This window comes from Toxotes jaculatrix, chromosome 6, assembly GCF_017976425.1.
Source record: "Toxotes jaculatrix isolate fToxJac2 chromosome 6, fToxJac2.pri, whole genome shotgun sequence".
NCBI lineage: Eukaryota > Metazoa > Chordata > Actinopteri > Toxotidae > Toxotes > Toxotes jaculatrix.
Genome location: NC_054399.1, coordinates 10,407,635 through 10,427,439, shown reverse-complemented (window position 1 = coordinate 10,427,439; position 19,805 = coordinate 10,407,635). Strand labels below are relative to the sequence as shown.

At 39.4% G+C, this 19,805-nt stretch overlaps 2 protein-coding genes across 6 annotated transcripts; both read left to right on the top strand.

Annotated features, from left to right (window-relative positions):
* Window positions 1–5,500: 5,500 nt before the first annotated feature.
* Window positions 5,501–10,615, top strand: LOC121183760 (fizzy-related protein homolog). 5 transcript variants are annotated; one of them, XM_041040991.1, is made up of 15 exons: window positions 5,501–5,679; window positions 6,244–6,340; window positions 6,427–6,522; window positions 7,178–7,306; window positions 7,487–7,550; window positions 7,693–7,823; window positions 8,026–8,108; window positions 8,196–8,379; window positions 8,531–8,596; window positions 8,692–8,794; window positions 9,002–9,186; window positions 9,266–9,499; window positions 10,152–10,256; window positions 10,366–10,458; window positions 10,554–10,615. In XM_041040991.1, the coding sequence occupies exons 3-15, from the start codon at window positions 6,454–6,456 to the stop codon at window positions 10,593–10,595; spliced, it is 1,488 nt and encodes a 495-aa protein (XP_040896925.1). In that variant the 5' UTR covers window positions 5,501–5,679; window positions 6,244–6,340; window positions 6,427–6,453; the 3' UTR covers window positions 10,596–10,615. The 5 variants fall into 5 exon arrangements, with proteins under 5 accessions (XP_040896925.1, XP_040896924.1, XP_040896923.1 ...); XM_041040990.1 differs by lacking the exon at window positions 6,244–6,340; XM_041040989.1 differs by lacking the exon at window positions 6,244–6,340 and having other exon boundaries at window positions 6,413–6,522.
* Window positions 10,616–11,892: 1,277 nt separating this feature from the next.
* haus5 (HAUS augmin-like complex, subunit 5) lies at window positions 11,893–19,674 on the top strand. The gene is made up of 19 exons (XM_041040478.1): window positions 11,893–12,191; window positions 12,311–12,373; window positions 12,612–12,644; window positions 12,859–12,883; window positions 13,067–13,199; window positions 13,361–13,520; window positions 13,648–13,741; window positions 14,114–14,205; window positions 14,291–14,345; window positions 14,447–14,574; window positions 14,662–14,743; window positions 14,856–15,010; window positions 15,240–15,402; window positions 15,680–15,760; window positions 15,934–16,079; window positions 16,564–16,660; window positions 17,613–17,751; window positions 17,922–18,054; window positions 18,757–19,674. Exons 1-19 carry the CDS (start codon window positions 12,094–12,096, stop codon window positions 18,857–18,859), a joined length of 1,980 nt encoding a protein of 659 aa, XP_040896412.1. The 5' UTR covers window positions 11,893–12,093; the 3' UTR covers window positions 18,860–19,674.
* The last annotated feature ends 131 nt before the right edge of the window (window positions 19,675–19,805 follow it).

Below are 19,805 nucleotides of genomic sequence, written 5' to 3'. Positions count from 1 at the left end.
GAGGAGAAAACCTGTTGGCAGCTCTGTGTTGGGTGGCCGCATGTACGTGCAGGGCAGCAGAAAGAGCCCTGTGTGATGCGTCACCCCACATAGTTTAGTCTTTGTTCGGCACAATTGATCCAAGTGTATTCTCTTTGTCTGAAATTGTAGGCTGGGGGGGGGGGGGGGGGGGCAGCCTCAGGCTGCACTAAATAGGTCCTTGTAACCATTTTGTCATGAAAGTTTTTTTTTTCTCTTTCTCAATCAAAAGAGGAGAAACATGGATCGTAGCTGCTATGGTCATTAGTGACACAATATTGGTCTTTTACCATCTGTTATAGAGTTAAGCTCTAATTATGTTAAAGGTAGAGAAGATCAGCTCTAAGTAGTATATTTCCTTTCAGCAGTAGAGCTAAATTTATTAGTATTTGACAATGAGATATTTAGGATCTATAGCATCTCACAGAACTTTTTTTTGACTTAGTTATGGAGCAAGAGGGAGAGAAAATTCTTCATTATAAAGTGCAATTTCAGAATCCTTTTTATTTTTTATATTCTTTTCAAAAAGGAGACTCCTTTTCTTCATGACTGCCCATTGTGCGGTTGCGATATTTCACTTTAATGTGATGTGAAAATTGTGCTGACAGCAAGTCATACATACAGTTACAATAGCAAGAAGGACAACAACAATATTTAGTCATTTCTGGTTCACTGGAAAATCCATTGTAGTACTATTCAGAGCGGGAAAACACAGTGTTACATCTGCTGCTCATGATCAGTCATGCTTTTTTTTTTTTTTAATGTTGCTGGTTAGTGATGTTTAGACTCCCTGTTGGACAGTGCGAGGACCACAGAGGAAATGAGGATTACCTTGCACATTCAGAGCTTCATTAGGATGGTATATAAATGTGATTTTGGACCAAGAATAAGCCAAAGGTTAGATAATGGACAAAACTGCACTAGATGTTTGCCAGTTTTTTTGTTTTGTTTTTGTTTTTTTTGTTTTTTAATGTGAAAATGCACAGGATATTTTTTCCTGTGTGGCTGTTTCGTTTCTTACATGTCGCAGTTATATCTGTCTTAGTGATACCATTGTTTTCTTTCTTTTTGATTTTGTTTGGATCATTGATGTCCATATGGAAAGAATGAAGATCTACTCAAAATAAATATAGTTTGATAGAATATGTATCTCCACTCTCTCACAGCAGTGCTTTCATGTTGACCTGTGCACTCATTCCCACATAGTCACAGTTTTTTTTTTCACCCCACTAAGTCTAAAGAACAATCCAAGATTACTACAGTATAATCGTTATCATCTGACATACATGGGCAGAGACATTTTTTTTCTTTTCCTCTAACACTTGTTCCCCGTCTCTCTGTCCTTTAAGAGCTCGCTCTCTTTTTTTTCACCCCTCCCAATCCTCTCTGCTGTTCCATGGTTTGGTGGCAGGGTGCCAGCCTGTTAGGAAGATGAGACTCCAATCAATCAGAACTTCCCAGGGGGGCCTCTGACCGCAGGGCCCAGCTCTCTAATTGCCCCCAGGCAGGCAGGCTCAGCCGCTGCAACACATGTTCACAGAGGGACCGGTGCCGCCTTGCTAGCTGGTCTCCTCAGCGTGTGAATCACCTTCCTGGACAGATGGAGGCCTGGACGGACCTCACTTCACGGGGCCATATGGGTAGACCAGTGGAAGTGATTAGATTCTGCAATACACAACAGTGGTGGGTTGTTGGTTAGCTCCAGTTTTAACATTACATTTAAGACACAGAGCTAAGAATCCAGTTATGCCAAAAATATTTAAAAAAAAAAAATATATATATAATACTCCCTGTTGTTTGAAGAAGCACAGAGGTTTTTTTTTAGCAACACTTATCACTTACTGATCTGAAGGCATTTCTAGATACCAAAAAGGACCCTAAATTCTAAAGATATGGATGATAAATAATGATGTTATCAGATGTTAATATCAGTACATATTGATGTTTATTTCCAGCATTTTATAGATTCATACAAAATAATATGTTTTGTAAAGACATGGAACCGGGATGCAGAATAATTGCAACTTGAGAAACTGTTTTAAAATCTTCTCTATTGTGTAGTGGACAGAATAATTTTTCATTCAAAAAGTTACATGAGTCCTTTTGCATTCAGATGATATTTATTTTTCGGGCAACTTGTTGGAATGAAACAAAAGTAAAACCAGTTTTGAATCATGTGACATAACTTAATCTGTAAAGAAGAACAAAAGAAAATCCATATTTGAACTCAAATCTCAGGGATCATGGAAACAGCACTTTACATTTTATGACTATAGCAATTTCATGGATAAGACTAGGGATACCTGAAGCACTTTCACTACTTTCACATGTTGGTTTAGGTTGATGAGGTCATGACTCAGTGGTGTTTTCGAAGAGCTGAACAACACCGTAACGATGAAAAAGGGGGAAAAATGCTTTGGACAAGAAGGGATGAAAGGAGAGGCAGAGAATGTGAGGAAGTCAGAGTGGGAGAAAGTAAAAAGAGAAACATTAAGAAAGAGATTAAGCTGGAGTAAAGTGTGGGAGTGAAAGAGACGGGGGGTGGGGGGGGGGGGGGGTAACAGTGGAGAGGAAGAGAGAGACAGGAGGGAGGGTGGGATGCTCATCAGAGTTAATGATGTAGAAAATCCCCCAATTAGAGCGTTTTCCTGTGTTGCAGGATGAGTTCAGAGCGGGGTCCTCTGACAGCCCGGGGATTAGTACCCAGGCCAGGCCGGGCCGAGCTGGGCCTGAACAGACACTAACTAACTGCTGGACAGCCAGCTTGGCACTGCTCAGCTGGGGCCAGGTCGGGGCTATAACCACAGCCAGGGGCCAGGGTAGGCATGCGTTGAGCTGGAGTCCATGGCACAATGAAAAGCATGGGAAAAAGAGCAGCAGCAGCAGATCAACATGGGAAAAGTTCTGACGGAGAGTTATTCTCTACTATGGAAAATCCAAAAAGTATTCAGTGTTGCCTGAATACAAAAAAACATCTTGCTACCACTGTCGCAGCTCATTGGTTCCTAACTTATGCATCTATTTTTTCACAATGTTACATGTGTGCTCATCCAAAACATAACCTAATCTTATGTGAACATCTGGATTGAGACAGCAAATCAATCTGTCCACATGTTGCTTAATGTCTAACAATAAGGATGGCAGAAAATCTGAGTCTTGTGGTGGTAAAACACAAGAGCACAGCTATTAATCCTTCTGACCTGATACTTGGGACAATAAATCTGAACATTAATCTGCCTCTTTAACACAACAATGAAGTGATTTCAGTTGAAACATTACCAATAAAAGTCTCCTCATAAGGTGTTCACCTGCATGTATGGGAAGTAAAAGAGTACATATGAGCAGGAAATACATGTAGAGTAACGACACCAGACTTGAGTATGGAGATTCATTCTTGACCCTGGGGACATACTAGAGTAAGTAGTAAATATTCTACACACAACATCTGATTACTTAGCTGTTCTTCGTGACTGACTGTATCTCATGCTTATGTGTTTTTGTAAGTTGCACTCTTTTCTGTTACCTTTGAAATTGTCTTGAACTTTGCTAACGGAGACTTAGCTTGGACTGTCTCCAACAACCTAAAAACAACTCTTCAAATAAGTGAAGAAATTACATGGGCTAAGGAATCATAGGAGCAGAGAAACAACATTACAAAGACTAAGTTTTTGCACATTTTCATATCTTCCCATGGGGAGTTTCACTGTAAAGGTCACGGAGATGAAGATGCCAGTCTTAAAAGTTAAAGGCTGTAAAGAAGCCTTGAATCACCTCTACTACACGGTTACTGTGTTCATTAAGATCAACTGAGTTGCTAATGACTAATTGATTAATTGTGCAGTCTATTATTTCGCTCCTGCACCCCAGTAGATCTGAAAGGCCCACGGCTGGAGTTAACAGTCTTATTGGAAAGACGCGTTCCTTGCAAAGGATAATAAGGGAAAATAGCGGAATTAATTGGGTTTGATTTAGAGAGCTTTTCAATGGGACACAGCTTTTTCGCATGACATAATTAGAGGTCAGTTAAGGGGGTGTGTGAGGGGGGGTTTGGTTGTTGGCGCCAGTGCTGTGTGGGTGTGTCTGTGTGAAGGAGACAGATAGACAGACAGTGTGTATGTGTGTGTTGAGTGGTATGGGGGGTTGCTTCCTTCACACTAGGATCACTACACTTGCTAACATTAAAGACAGAGCTCAGTCTTTTGTCATAGCTGCATGGTCATTAGTAGAGACTACTCTATTGTACAGAGGAGGGTGGTGACAGGAGAGTACATTCAGTTGTGTTTTGAGATGAGCACAAAACATGTAAACAAACTCAAAACATTTATTACAGGCACGCAGACACACACTGTGAATTTATAATCTCGTTACAGTATTATCTAAAGAAGGAGGGAGGAAGAGTGTGCAAGCTATCACCTCTAAAAATACATCTGAACTGTCATGAACCAAAACCAGTTTTCACAACTGATTAGATTATCAGATATTTCATTACAAGTCTGCAGCTTTTTTTTTTTTTTTTTTTTTTTTTTTTTTGGCAGAACAATCATGCCATCACAGTTTTTCTGTTTGGGCAGGAAATGTTTTTTATAAAGTGTGTTTTAGTTGTATAACAACAACATACAACATACTGTAATCACAGTATAGATTATAGGCCTGGACATACATAAGTTTCCCTACAAAGAATAAGATTTGATCTCATATTGTTTGTTGTCTTTTTTGTGTTGTTGTTGGTGTCCTGAATTCACACAAATTCCTATAAAGGTGTTTCATTTAAAGGTCTGTGGTTTGATTGTGAGGAATGCATTTTTGTCAGCGTGCAGACAAGGAGTGGGCTGCAAGGCAAGTGATGGTTAAGATAAGTCAGTTTAGAAATGAGAAGACCTATGCTTTTCAAGTAAAGAATAGGCCACATCGTTGCATGGCTGGACAGTGTGATGGTGGAACTACTACGCCCTCTATGTTTGAAACTTGGACATGATAAGAAACTTACCCTGTCTCTTTTTTCCTTTAATTCAATTTCAATTAACAAATGAAAGTACTCATGAATATTAAATAAAAAACATACTATATACACACTGCTGGACTGTACTACATTATACAGAGAGGAGTTACTCCTGCTTGGCCTACCCTCATTGATTTGACTGAGGTGGACAAAATCATAGACACACTTGTCAATATAATGAAATTTAATTCAACAGCAGTTAACACGGTTTCAACAAAAACTGAGCACTATATTCTTAATGAAGGAAGGATTTATTGCATAACTGTTGTATTATACACATACTCAGTTTGATCTGGATCAGAGGTTTTTCATATAATTAACCACCGTGCCCATCTGATAAGATCTCATAGATATAAGTTTAAACTACTACTGTTTATATTTTTTTCTTAATAGATAGTAACACCTGGTCGTTATAATAAAACTCCCACTGGAAACAAATGTAAGTTACGTTTCCGTGTTTTGATTTGAGACGAATACGTCACGGGGCTGACAAAGACCCCACAATGCACCTCAGATAAACTGAACTAAAAATTAACCTGCCTCTGAGAGCGAATAACTTTTTATTTATCGCTTTGATTAGTCTCGTATTTCCGTCGAGTGTTATTCCTGGTGTCTGTCGTTTGGGCGGTGGTGTTCAGGGGCTGGCTGGCCGGTTGTTGCTGGTATGTGGTCTGGTGCAAGTATGACTGGGTTAGCCACTAGCTAAGTTGCAAATGCTAGTTATCATTAGCTCTTCTATGTTTTTCTTTAATAGTACAAACGTGACTGAAGATGAGCATGTAAACACAGCCAATATAATGACATCACACGGCTTTTCACGATGTCGACCATCGAGCTGAACTAGTTCAAAGTTAGACATGCCGTAACTTAGTTGGTCAATCAGTTCAACGCTTGAGTTAAACATTTAGGTTACACAGGATAAATGACATGCAGTTATGACTATTTACTCTAAGGCATATATGACGACGCATGATTATCAAGCTAAATATTTTATAGATGTCTTTAAAAGATGTTTTGAAATGTCCTGCGAAATGTCATTGTTTTCCACTATTTACATGCAAGACTGTGATTCCAAACATTCTTGTTATAGAGGTTTAAATCAGTTTTATTAGGATGCTGCCTAATCGTTTGGCCACATATTCCAGTCTTTCATTATAAGATACCTTCCAGAAAACTGAACAACCACAACAACAGCATATGCTTTTAATTATATTGTTTGAACTCAGATTTTAGGTGGACGCAGAGAAGTTTTCCTGTTTCAGCAGAGGAATTTGAACTGGAACAGTGTCAAACTCTGCACAAACATTATTCTGCAAACTGAAGGTCAAACGTCCAAGAGAAGTAACACTGACCAAAACACATTTTTGAGTGTATTTTCATTATTGTAATTAACAGCTCTATCTTCCCAGCCTGTAGCGGTGGGATCAGGATCTAGGATGGATCCAGAATATGAACATCGCCTCCTTCGCCAAATCAATATTCAAAATGACAACTTGAGTCCTGTTGTGAGTCTTGTTTTTCTTTTCTCCTCTTCACTGTTGTTATCCTTAATTATGTAAATGTTGCACATCTAGACTGAACTTTTTTCAGTGTCGTATTAGACAATATACAGTACTGATCAAATGTTTTAGGCACTCAAAATGAAGTGCGGGTGTTTTCAAAAATAATATCATGAATTGTTTTTTATTTATCAGTTAATTTCATACAAAGTGCAGTAAACTGAAAAAAATCTAAATGAAATCGGTATTTGCTGTGACCACCCTTTGCCTTTAAAACAGCAGCAGTTCTCCTTAGTACACATGGTCAGTTTTTCAAGGTACTTGGCAGGTAGATTGTTCAGGCATCTTGGAGAACTTACTACAGTCCTCCATGATGTTGAGGTTGGACCTCTGTGGGGCCATACCAAGTGCAGCAGGACTTCTTCTTCTTCACATCATTCAAGATAGTTCTTTATGATTCTGGCTATATGTTTGGGATTATTGTCATGCTCCAGAATGAATTTGGGATGGATCTGATGGTACTGTGGGATGGATAAGAATTTAAACATCTTAACTTACTAACTTTTGCACAGTACTGTATATTAGAACTGGTGAAAATATTGACCAAACCTTCAAAAATTCATAAGCAAGTATACTCAAAAATAATATGTTTGATTTGCAGAAACGGGTACAGTGTCTCCACAGTCGTACACCCACTGGTTCCCTGTTGTCCTCACCCAGGAAGCTTGGAGACAGATTTATTCCAACCAGAACAGGGGCGAATTGGAATATCAACTTCCACAGGATCAATGTATGGACATCTTGTGGGTGAATTTATTGAGGAGTGTGTCTGTGCTTTTGTAAAAGAAAAGTAGTATTCCTGTGTGTTACAAAATTCAAAATGTTACAGCATGTCTGGGTGAAGTTGTTTACAGTATGATTGTTCTATCTGTCTCAAGTCAATTACAGTGTCTCTGTAATCTTTAATTAGGAAAATGATAAGTCACCAAGCCAGAACAGAAAAACTAAGGATGCCTCTTCTGATAATATCAAAGGTAAATTAAATTCTGTAAAGGTTATTTTTTTTTCTATTGCTATACTTCTATACTTGCTTATGTGCTTTCAAGATTGTGGTTTTATGCTTGTTTCATAAGACATTCATGACTTATGAATCAAATAGTATTTTTGTGCTTGTAGCAGATGGGCTGGCCTACTCTGCTCTGCTGAAGAATGAGCTGCTGGGAGCAGGAATAGAAAAGATCCAGGACCCCCAGACACAGGACAGGCGTCTACAGCCATCCACCCCTGACAAGAGGAGCCTCTTCACTGTATGAACAATTTATCTCATACTCCTTATATATTGAATTATATAACACTTTTATCAGACAGTGTCAGTCCTTAGCAGGGGCAAAAAACAAAATTGAAGAGTAGAACACCACTACTCACTGTACAGATTTTCTTCAGTGTTTTAAGTTATTTTAATCAAGCTAGTAGAGAATGTGATAGTGTCTGCCTTTGTGTTCTTTGCAGTATTCACTCAATATCAAAAGGACGTCTCCAGATGATGGCACCAGCATCTCCCCCTACTCCCTGTCAACTGTCAGCAACAAAAGGTGGAGGCACTTCTTAAAATATTTTGCCTCTTAGGTTTTTCATTGTTGATCACACTACAAACAAATGTCCAACTTTTCTTGCTACAGTCAGAAATTGTTACGTTCGCCGAGAAAGCCAACTCGCAAGATCTCAAAGATCCCCTTTAAAGTCCTTGATGCTCCAGAGCTGCAGGATGACTTTTACCTAAACTTGGTGGACTGGTCGCCTCTCAACGTGCTCAGTGTCGGGCTAGGCACGTGTGTTTACCTGTGGAGTGCCTGCACCAGCCAGGTACTACACTGCGTGTCTGTAGAAGTTTGGAACTTGAATTTGAAATATTTGATGCGTATGTATATTTGTAGAAGTATATTTGCATTTCTTGGCAGCTTTCATTACTGTGCTGTGTCACTGTTAACCTCCAGCTAAATTGTGTTCTTCTCAGGTAACAAGGCTGTGTGATCTGTCAGTGGAGGGAGACTCAGTCACGTCAGTTGGGTGGTCTGAAAGGGTAAATACACACAGCTTACTGCCACCAGAAAACTGTCAAGATGGACTTTCAGTACGGTTAGTCTTTGCTAATGAAAGGATTCTCCATGTTTTTAGGGTAACCTGGTGGCAGTGGGGACTCACAAAGGATATGTTCAGATCTGGGACGCTGGTGCTGGGAAGAAGCTCTTTGCCTTAGAAGGACACACAGCTAGAGTTGGTGTGAACATTTGCTGTGTTTAAACGCTGAAAGTGGCTCAACAGGAATGGTCAAGACATGATAAAAACAAATGATATGACAACAAAAAGACAGACAGTCAGCATTAGGCTGAATTAATACTTGACATACATGAAGCAGAACTTTTGCATTTTAGTTAAATGGTGTGAAGTGTGACCAGGTATAAGTAAAACTTTACCCTGTCAACAGGAGCGTTAGCATGGAACGCAGACCAGTTGTCTTCAGGAAGCCGTGATCGTATGATTCTTCAAAGAGACATACGGACCCCTCCACTGCAGTCAGAAAGACGGCTGCAGGGACACAGACAGGAAGTGTGTGGCTTAAAGTGGAGCACTGACCATCAGCTGCTGGCCTCTGGTGGCAATGACAACAAGGTATAGTTGTTATATTTAGGAAACCTGCCTCTGTCTTAATTAATTTACTCACTGGTGAGGGTGTGATTTATCATCTCAGCTGCTGGTCTGGAACCACTCCTCGCTGAGCCCAGTGCAGACATACATGGATCACCTGGCTGCAGTTAAAGCCATTGCCTGGTCCCCCCACCAACACGGCCTGTTGGCCTCTGGAGGCGGCACAGCCGACCGCTGTATTCGGTTTTGGAACACGCTGACGTCACAGCCGCTGCAGTGTATGGACACCGGCTCACAGGTCTGCAACCTGGCTTGGTCCAAGCATGCTAATGAGCTGGTGAGTGACTCCAGCTGTACATCAACTGTGCACAGTTGATGTGTAGTGCTACACTTGTGTTAAAGTAAATGTAGTGAATACTAATGCAGCTCTTTGTTTTGTCTTTTTATATTGGCACTTAATTTATAACAGTTATATGTTTTCCTATAACTTATTTTACTGGCACTGCTTAATTCTATAATACATCCACTCCAATTCATTGTTGCAAATAATAAATGATGAAAAGGCCAAGTATACAGTGCCTCTTAAAGGCAGCGTATACACCCCTGTTTATTGTGATCTCATGGCATTTCTGTTGACACATAAAACCACATGCGAGACGATTAGTAACCTCTATCCAGTGCTAGTGTTTCTCAGAAGTCACGACAACAGGGTGTCTGCAATGAGGTGTTTTTCTTAAACCTCTTTAAATTAAGTTCATAGGCCTTAATGCTGTTTTCAGCATTGATACTTATGATGTGCTTATGACCCTTTTTCACAATTTAAAATGTGTTGCTCAGTACAGCTGTCTGTCTTCAGTAGTGATCCTTTTGGTTTTCAGTAATTATATTCTTGTTTTCTAAGTGAATGTGGTAATGGATTATTGATGTTAGATTTTACAAAGCACAGTTTACAGAGCTCTGTAAATTATATTCATTGTCTCTCTTTCCAGGTGAGCACCCATGGGTACTCTCAGAACCAGATCTTGGTGTGGAAATATCCAGCTCTCACTCAGGTAGCCAAGTTAACAGGACACTCCTACAGAGTTCTCTACTTGGTTAGTATGTATGTGTTTAAATGTGATTTCATTGTTGGTCAGGTTAATGTTAAAAACTTACCACAGAAAATGTAATGACAGCCTCAGAAATGTTTACCTTTTTCTTAAGGCGATGTCCCCGGATGGCGAGGCGATAGTGACAGGAGCTGGAGATGAGACCCTACGCTTCTGGAACGTATTCAGCAAAACAAGGTCAACAAAGGTGAGAAAGCACTTTGTTTTGGGAATGGTATTCAGCACTCTCCCTGAATCTGCAAAATAACCAAACCTATTAACCAAATTTCTCTTTTGTTTCAGGAATCTGTATCAGTTTTAAATCTCTTTACCAGGATACGGTAACTTCAAGCAGATATTTTTTTTAAAATTCATGTTTGAGTGGATCCTGGTGTGACCACTGGACGGCTCATAAACATGGTGCTAAGGACCTTCAGTGCAATCTAAAGCATCTCATGACATTTTTTTCACAGAGGAAATGGAAGTGAGAACCACAGAGCTATTTTTTTAACACTTACTATTGTTTGGTAAAAAAAAAATTGACATATGTGTTCTCACAACGATTGTTTTTTTTTTTTTTTTATAGGTGGGTGGATTTCCTTTGTTTTGTATTTTAAAAAATCATAGGCCTTCCTTAAAAATATTGTGATACTTTTTTCATTGTTGTGGAATCTGAAATGTGTGGAGAGCATTAATAGTTTTTGATTAACTCAGGTGAAATTATTTTTAATGCTCTTGTCATGTGGTGAAACATTCAATGAATTATTCAATGATTTAATCATCTGTCATGGAGAAATGGAGATTCAATGGAGAAACATGCCATTAACATACTATGACTAAAACATAAAAATGAAACAATCACCTACTAAGACTTCTACATCATGTGCTCTATGTTTACTGTGATCCTTGGAGAGCTAAGCTTGAAGTTTGGTTGGGTGAAATAATGCAGTTTGCTCCTGTGGGCAGAAAGTCTAATGCTGTGCATCTAGACATGTACTACATGGTTGATTCTTTGTAGTAAGGGAAGAAATATAAGATGATGGAACTAAAGAACCAGTGTGTAACTTAGTCTGTGTTTCCCATTTTGCATTACATACACCATTACCATTTATTTTTGGACTTAATTTAATTTAGTTGCAATTAAGTTGTTGGATTTTTTTATGCTGAACCTTGAAGTTACACTTTTGTAGTATGACAATAAAACTTATGACATAACCAGGGAGTATTAGACAAAGTAAATGTGAAAATTTAATTTGAATCAATCAGTCAAAAATGCATTATATATCCTGAGTTGACAGTTTATTAGGTACACCTACCTGAAACTAATGCAGTATAACAGTCCTGCAATAAGTCCTTCCTGTATACTCACTGTATAATGCAAGTCAGTTTAACAGAAGTGCATCCTCCACAATGATCATAACGTTGAATCAACACCTCTAAAACAGTGTCAACACAAATTCCAAAAGCATAAAAAAACATTCCCACAGCCTGATTGTGTGGGGTCAGTCAATTTACTTTTATTACGTGGAATTTCCCCATAAATAAAACAAAATACAAACAACCGTAAATAAACAACAACAACCGACTACAACCAGAGGTGGCGCTGCCTTAACGGATATGCTGACCGGAAACAACGTGAACGGGCGGGAAGTTGAAAGTTTGAGTAATTCAGATTTTTAAAAATTTCATTATCAAGTTAACGTAGGTGTATTATAAGAGAAATTCGCCTTCTACGAGAGCAGCGAAAGTCAAAGGACTATAATTAGCCAGGTTAAAGGCGGTCAACGGTTCAGGCGAACTTCGCTAGCTGACAGCGGAGAGTAGCTAGCTTGTTGTTGTCAGGATGGCGGACAGAAATCTTGTGCAGCAGTTGAAGCGTTGGGCGACAGAGGAGTTCAATCTGCCCCCGGAGAGCCTGCCAAATGACAGCTACTTTAAAACGTGGGTATCAGCTTGTCTATATTTTCCCTATTGTCACAGTTAATACTGAGAATTAGAGGTCCTCACAGTCGATGCTTTCTGTGCAGCGTTGGAAGTGATGATGGTCATTTGTTTTACAGACTCTGTGTTGGGACAGGGAAGTCGATATGGAAATATGTCATCCAACACGTTTTCCAGCAGAGGTTAGTCTGCACGCTGCCTTGCTGTTTTGTAACCTGTTGATTATTTATTTGTGGTTAAAGTACTGCTAATTTCTTGTATGTCATCCTTGTTTGTAAGCTCAGATCAAAGAACATCATGGCATCTTATAAATGTCTTGGTCCCTAAAATGAACTGCAGTCTCTCCCTCTGTACACTCTTTGACTGGGCAGAGTCGCAAAAAAATGGGTTACAGCTTCTTTACTGTTTCTGTTTTTCCAGGAACGTGAGGATCATGCGTGGCAATCTGGAGTGGTATCCTTTCAGACTCTGAGGGAAGACACCAGTGTCTTTACAATGGACATGCAAAGACACTGACGACATGTAAAGCCTGACTGAAGAATGGGCCTGGTCCAGTCCTGTACATTTCACATTCTAGTCATTTACTTGCACTGAATTTTCTCAGCCACCATGACCACTGTCAGTTTAGCATTTATCTGGTAATTTCCTTGACACTTTGATTTTCAAGGTACAAAGTTCTTCAAGACAAAGAGGTAGGCCATATCCCGTTTTCCTTCCCCATTGTTTGTTTTTATTTCATAATTATCTGTTGAAACTACTGATTGATTAACGCTATTGCTTGCACTAATGACACAACATGGAATTTATAATTCCAGTAAGAAAGCCACTGATTAAATGAAATGTGCTTTTATTTGCTGGTGTTTTTGCATGCTCAGTTGAAGCAGGCTGAAGGTCAGAGTGTGGCTGCTAAGCAGAAAGAGCTTCAGAGGAAGATAGAGGAGCTGAGAGCTGAGATCAGTCACCTGGACTCTCAGATCAGTGGAACAGAGGAACAGTTGGCCGCACAAGGTTAGTCCATCACATGCAACGAGGGCTGTCTATCATTTGGAGGATGCTGTATTCACAGTATTTATTCTTTGTGTCCACCCTCAATATAAAAATGTTCCATAGTTCTCAAATATTCTGGGTGGTCTTGCACAACGGTGTTTTATACTGTCATTATTCAACAGAGCAGTCTATAAATCGTACCTGGGCCCAGGTGGAGGACAGCCGGTGCAGAGAGCTGCTTCTCCAGGCCTTCAGGCAGCGCTGCATCTTGGGCGGCAAGATGTTATCAGATGATACACAGAAGATCAGCAGGCACTGTCAGGCACTGGAACAGATGGCCAGGTAAGGCAAAGAAATTAAGGTTGAACTAAATCAGAAATGAATGAATTTAACCCATTTACAGACCCATACTGATCACATACCAGTTTCAGTTTTAAAATGAAGAAATGTACTGCATTGTGAATTGCAGGAAAGCAGAAATTGAAGTGCTGTTTGATGATAAGTCTTCAAACAGCAGTGATAGTGATGTCAACTCCAAAACCACAGCTGAGGCACAGGTCCTGGTAAGAGCTGCATAAATCTGGTCTGTATTTTACTGAGTAGAGTTTAAAGTAGTTTATCTGACAGATGCAGTGTCAATATACGGTATACACAGTGTGTGTGTGTTGACAGAGGAGACAAATGAATTCATCAGTATAAAATACACTGAATGCCGTATTTGTTGGGAAGCTGTAATGAATTACTGCTTTTCCTTTGTTCATACTACAAAAGAAGGAGGAGAAAACTAATTTTCTTTTGACAGCTTTTTGGAAATTCAGTCTTCAGTCTGAAATATAGCAGTTGATCAGCAATTATTCACACAAATCTGAGTAATTTACCTGTAATACATCACCTGCTGACTTAAGGAAATCATAATTTCTTTTTTCTCCTGTCAGCGTGACGTGAGAGAGCTGTGTGACGACAGGGTCCACTTCTATCAGTCTTTACAAGAGAGTGAACTGAAAACGGCGCACTCTGCAGTCAAGCAGTAAGAACTATAGTGGATACGGCATTTGAGAAATCAACCCTTCACAAACTGTCTTTTAACACCTTCTTTCTTCCTTCCTTCTCAGTATGACTCGTGAACAGAGGGCTGCCATGTTTCAGTACTGGTTGAGTGCTGTGGAGGTTGGTGTATTTTTCTAATTTCACTAAAATATTGTGATACTTGTGTGTATACTGTCTTTAATTTTCTTGTTGAATTAACACGTTGCTTGTCATTGCATCAGAATGCGTTGGGCGGTTATCCTCCAAACCATGTCCTCTCAGCATTACAATATTTAGCTTCCCAAGAACAGAAGGAGCTAGAGGACAAACTGGCTTCTCTGGATGTGACCCGGGATGTGACAGCTCTGCGGTAAGGCATAGCACCACATTAATGTGATTTTCTCTTTTCATGTTAGACTACTTAATTCAGAGTATTTCTTTGGCATGTTCATTGCAGGTTCCGCTATGAAAGCAATCACCTACTAGACATGTCAGCAGAGGATGACAATGAGTTGCCACCTGTTAAGACCCTCTTACAGGTACACTTTGATAAAATATTCAGAAAGTTCACACTGGAGAGGACATGTTTGTGTGTTTTCTGACTTTTGTGACTAATACATTTTTCTTTGTTGGTTCTGTTTGGTTTTCCAGGATGCTTGGGAAGAGGTGGAGCAGAGTTTGGTGGAACTGGCCCAGACTCGCTCCAGAGTCCAGCAGCTCAAAAACCAGCTGCAGGCCCGCAAGATAGAGGCTGAGCAGGAGGTGTCTGGTATTGCAGAAGAGCTCCACAATGACACCATGGCACTGTAAGTCAACTGTGGTATTTTAATCTAGGAATAAAAGTCAGAATTATCTTGAGCAGGACATTTGTTGCTTATTAAGGAATTCTTTGTCTTTGCATTTACAATACATTCGTTGCAAACACAAAGAAAAATAAAGAATAAAGAACAAACGATTTTGATCTGAACAAATGAAAAACCAAAGTATTTATTTTTCTCGTGTTTTATTCCTGGAACTCTCTGTGTTTACCGTCAGGTCGGTCCTAGAGCTGGAGCTCCAGTGTGTGATGCAGGCAGCAGCCAGAGATCACATCAGAGACCAGTGTATCCAACTAGACCAACGTGCCAGAAGCCAACAGGAGGCACTCAGAAACCTCTGCAGCCAGTGGCAGAGCATCCTGGACTTCAGACAACTAGTGGTGAGAGTGAATTGACAATGGGAGACCTCTCATAACCTCTGCTAATGTCAGTCTTGGATCAAGCATTTCCTTCATGTTTTATATATATTATATACATTTAGATATATTTGTAATTATTTAGGAAAATGTGGTCTAGAGGATTTGGTTATTCATGTTATCTAAACATATTGATTTGTCAGATTTTTATGAAACAAAAATGCAGACCTGTCAATATACACCTATCTGTCAGTATATCTGCAACATATCTAATTAAACATGTTCTGTTGTGTCTCTGCAGATGCTCAGACAGGAGCAGATCAGAGGTCTCATTAAGGGGAACTCCACGGCCAAGATGGAGCTGATCCATCTGTACAGAGAGGTACGGATGTTCTCCATCTGTGACACTTAAGTAGACAGATTATTTATAGGATTTGCTTCATGCTGTGGCAAAAGAAACGCTTTGGTCTCTTTAAGCCAAAAAAAACTTTTGCCACAAAAAAATCAAATTTATGTACATCTCTTGAGGATTTCTATCCCTCTGTTGTGTTTCAGTTACAGGAATTCATCCATGGTAAGCTGGTGCCACAGTTTGAACATGTCACCACTGCAGCTAACAGTCTGAGGAACTCTATTTCTAAGGAGGCCAAGCAGTTTGGAGTGGTTTCACTTCTTGCTCTGGATCGCAGGACTGTTGAAGGGTAAGAGGAAGTTGCCCAGCACTTAAAGGGGTAAACTTCAGTCAGTTTAGTACATAACCAAGATAATTCTATTTTTGTTCCAGTTTAGAAAGAGGTTGTTAAATTAACAACCACACTGAGGACTTCATATCCAAGTACATTTTTCACTGCCAGAAAATTTGTATTTGGTGATAAATCATAAAGGCTTACACAAAAACCGCTGCCAACTTATTTTTCCCCTCAGTTGAATTGAGTTCTGTTGGATTTCATGATGAATTACAAATCCACAGAGGGAGGGAGATTAGAGAAGCAGAGCAATAATATCTATCAAAAAATGATCCTACCTCATCAGTGGTACACCTGTGGCTCCAGCTGCGCTGGACTAAATTATGTGACTCTCATTTAGAGAGTGCATCACAAGAAAAGACGTTTTTAGTTATACTCTGAATGAAGTGGTGACAACTACTGAACAAATATAGAGAAATTACTTTTTTTGTTGTTTCAGAAATCAAAGAATCCCTGCATCGTGGTTGTCCATCCATCGCTTGCAGTCCTCAACCTTCAGCAACATGTGTCAGAACCTGACATTCCCACTGTACAAGGTGAGTGGTGATCTATAGTGCATCAGTCTGTTGTAACCAAAGTGAAATCTCCTTCTTTGTCTTTTTACCCAGAGCAACACTATACATATGTGTCAGTTCTTTTGGTTATGTCTTTTTGATTGATAATTTAATGGCTGATGAAGCATTCAAAGCAATTTCTTTTCATTTTGATTTATTTAATTATGAGTTTATTCAGTGAAGTGCTGAATTACAACAGACCAAAAAATGTATTATCAAAGTGGCAGACCATCTGTTAATGGATTTTAAGATTGACTAACATTTACACCAAATAGAAAAATACTTGTTGTGGTATTAGTATTATTAGTATTGCAAAGACTACGTGTCTCAACTCAACTTATGGTAACATATCGCTCTTTCAAGCAGCTCATCTGTTCCTTAGTTGTGATAGAAAACCACAACTAGCTTTGCATTTAGCTCATTATTCAAGACTGTGTGGCTCAGTTATTGGTAACCTTTGTCTTCAGTGCCACCATCATTTCTCAGACATTGTCACTGCACACTTTCACTGTGCATTTCGCTTCCTATCTTGATGAACTTTGCTACAAAACTTTGCATTTGAAGTTTGCCTGTGGGCTGCATTTGTAGAAAAGCTGTGCTAGTAGCTCCCCCTAGCAACTCCACATGCCCACAGTGGTTTTGATTAACCAGCTGACTGTCACTGCCTGCCTGCCATTGCTAGACCCCAGTCCTCTCGCTAACAGAGCTGATAATAGTAATATCCTTGAAAAACAGTTTTACTGCATAGAGGCATAACACCAACAGCCTTGTATGTTCTAGGCTGCTGTGAGGAGCTTTTTAGGAACATCTGCTAATTTTACAAACACTTGCTTTGTTTTTATGTAGTTTACATATCATTTCATAGCATTACTTGTGTTTATCCTCTTTCTCTGACTTGAATGCAGACTTATTTTTTTTCCTCCTTACACTTCAGGCTCCAGAGGAGTTGTGTTTCCAGGCGCGCTCTCAGCAGCTTGAGTTACATTTTCTCCGTCAGTTACTTCAACTTCACTCTGCTACTCTGCAGAAAATACAGAAGGAAGCAGAAATGCTGCATGCATCTGATCAAAAAGGTAATCAAAGGAACTAATCAAGAGAGAAGCTTTTAACACACTCAAACTACACAGTAACAAGTACTGCATTTGGCTGTTTATTGTATTTAATTAGGAATTTATGTTACCTTGGCAAAAAAGAAGTTTTAGTAACAAAGAAATCTACTGTGTGTCCTCTGTTTGCTTCTTAGCCTTGCTGACCAGAGTCATGGAGGAGGATCGGAAGCTTCTAAAGTCTCTGATACCTAGAGTCAGAGGACTCACCCAACGTTGTGCACAAGGCCTTTCTTATGGGGATCAAGTCAAAACTGCCATCTCTTACTGGTGAGGAACGTTTCTGAAGTAGATAACCGTCTGTTCTGTATGACATTTTATAGCATTCAGAAATGTCTATAAAGGAGAATTCAATACGGGTCTATTTTTTAAGTTTCACCATTGTTCCTATGAGTTAATTTGTTGTTGAGATCGGGGGATGCCCCCACCTCCACTGTAAAAGTGGAACTCAATAGGGAAAGTAACACAAAGCTAGACTAAGTTAGTCTGTCTGTGTTACCTAAACCACATCTGCAAGTGAAAATGAAAGCAAATGTGAAAAGTTATCATTAAAACACTGAGTTCTGAATATCCTTAAGTTTTCCTAGAATGTCTTACTGATTCAGCTGTAATTCTGTGTACACAGTTTTACGATGCAATGGACGATGTGTTTACCTTTATTCTACTGTGCTTTAGATAGCTATTACACCTATTTCATTGACTAACTACTTGCATTTTATTTGCTGTATTGGAGTACATTATAGAAAATAATGTGCATGTTAAAAAAAAAGTAATTAATATTTTCACCAGATCTCAGTCATGTGATTGACAAGTTATTGCTGGTCAATAATTCAGTATTATTGTTTGTGTTTCAGTGAACTCATACTTAGTCTCATTGCATTGGTATTATTTTGGATTTACACCTTTGCTTGGGCGTTAAGGGTCTGGTTTTCTGGTTAACTTTTTGTGTTTTGTGTGTTTTCATACATGTAGGTGGGATCAACCAGCACAACATGTCCTTCCCGAGGTCAGTAAAGGAGGACTAACTTATCAGCAGTGGCTTCAAAGATGGAGACTTGCTGCCAAAGCCTCTTAAGGGACGACTCATTGTGTAAAAATATAAAGGAGATCCCTTTAAGCACCTTTCAGTGGCAAAATGACCACGCTACAGTCCAGGCTGCATTACCAACTGGGCAAAGTGGGCAACTGCACAACGGCCCCACGACCTGTTCAGACCTGGTATTAACGTCTCCGGTGACGTGATCACAAGTGGACAGCTCAAAGTACATCATTTCACACCTGGCATTAAAATGCGTCCCAAATGACCGCTTGTGATTGGATTTCACTTCTTTGATATATATGCAAATAAACATGTACATCATCTCCGGTTGCAAAGACCAAATTCATTGTTTTTAACCAGATGCAGTGCATTGCAAATGCAATGCATTTCCTGGGCCTAGTCCACAGGAAAGTAAAAGACAAAGAGGAAATCAAAACAACACAAACCGAGTCTATTCCATCCATCCGAATGTGGTCTGAATGATTAGATCTTTGACGCATTGGTGCATTCATACCTGTGCTTAGAGCTGTCCACTTGTGATCAAATCAGACTAATTGTTTTTGTCATTTCAGCATATTCTTAGGTTTTGACAGTTGGTTGGACAAAACAAGACATCAGATGACATGGTGTGGTGTTGTAGGACAACATAACAGGCATTTATATCACTGTTTTCTGGTGTTTTAATATTTTAAATTCATTAATAATGAAAATAATCATCAACTGCAGAGCTATTGTAAAGCAGTAGTGGCACTAACTAAACCACACTTTTTCTTATTGTACATATTCACTTATTCACATCATTACTCCTGATGTTTTACCATTTGAAAGTCAGTTACTAATAAAATAGTTTAAATCTACGTATTTGCTCCTGTCTTCCTTCAAATGCATTAAAAAAAAAATACAATAGAGTTGTTGAAAACAGCCTTCCCAGCTCTTGTACTGAAGACCAAGCTGAATCCATGCTCCTTTTTGCTCATATACC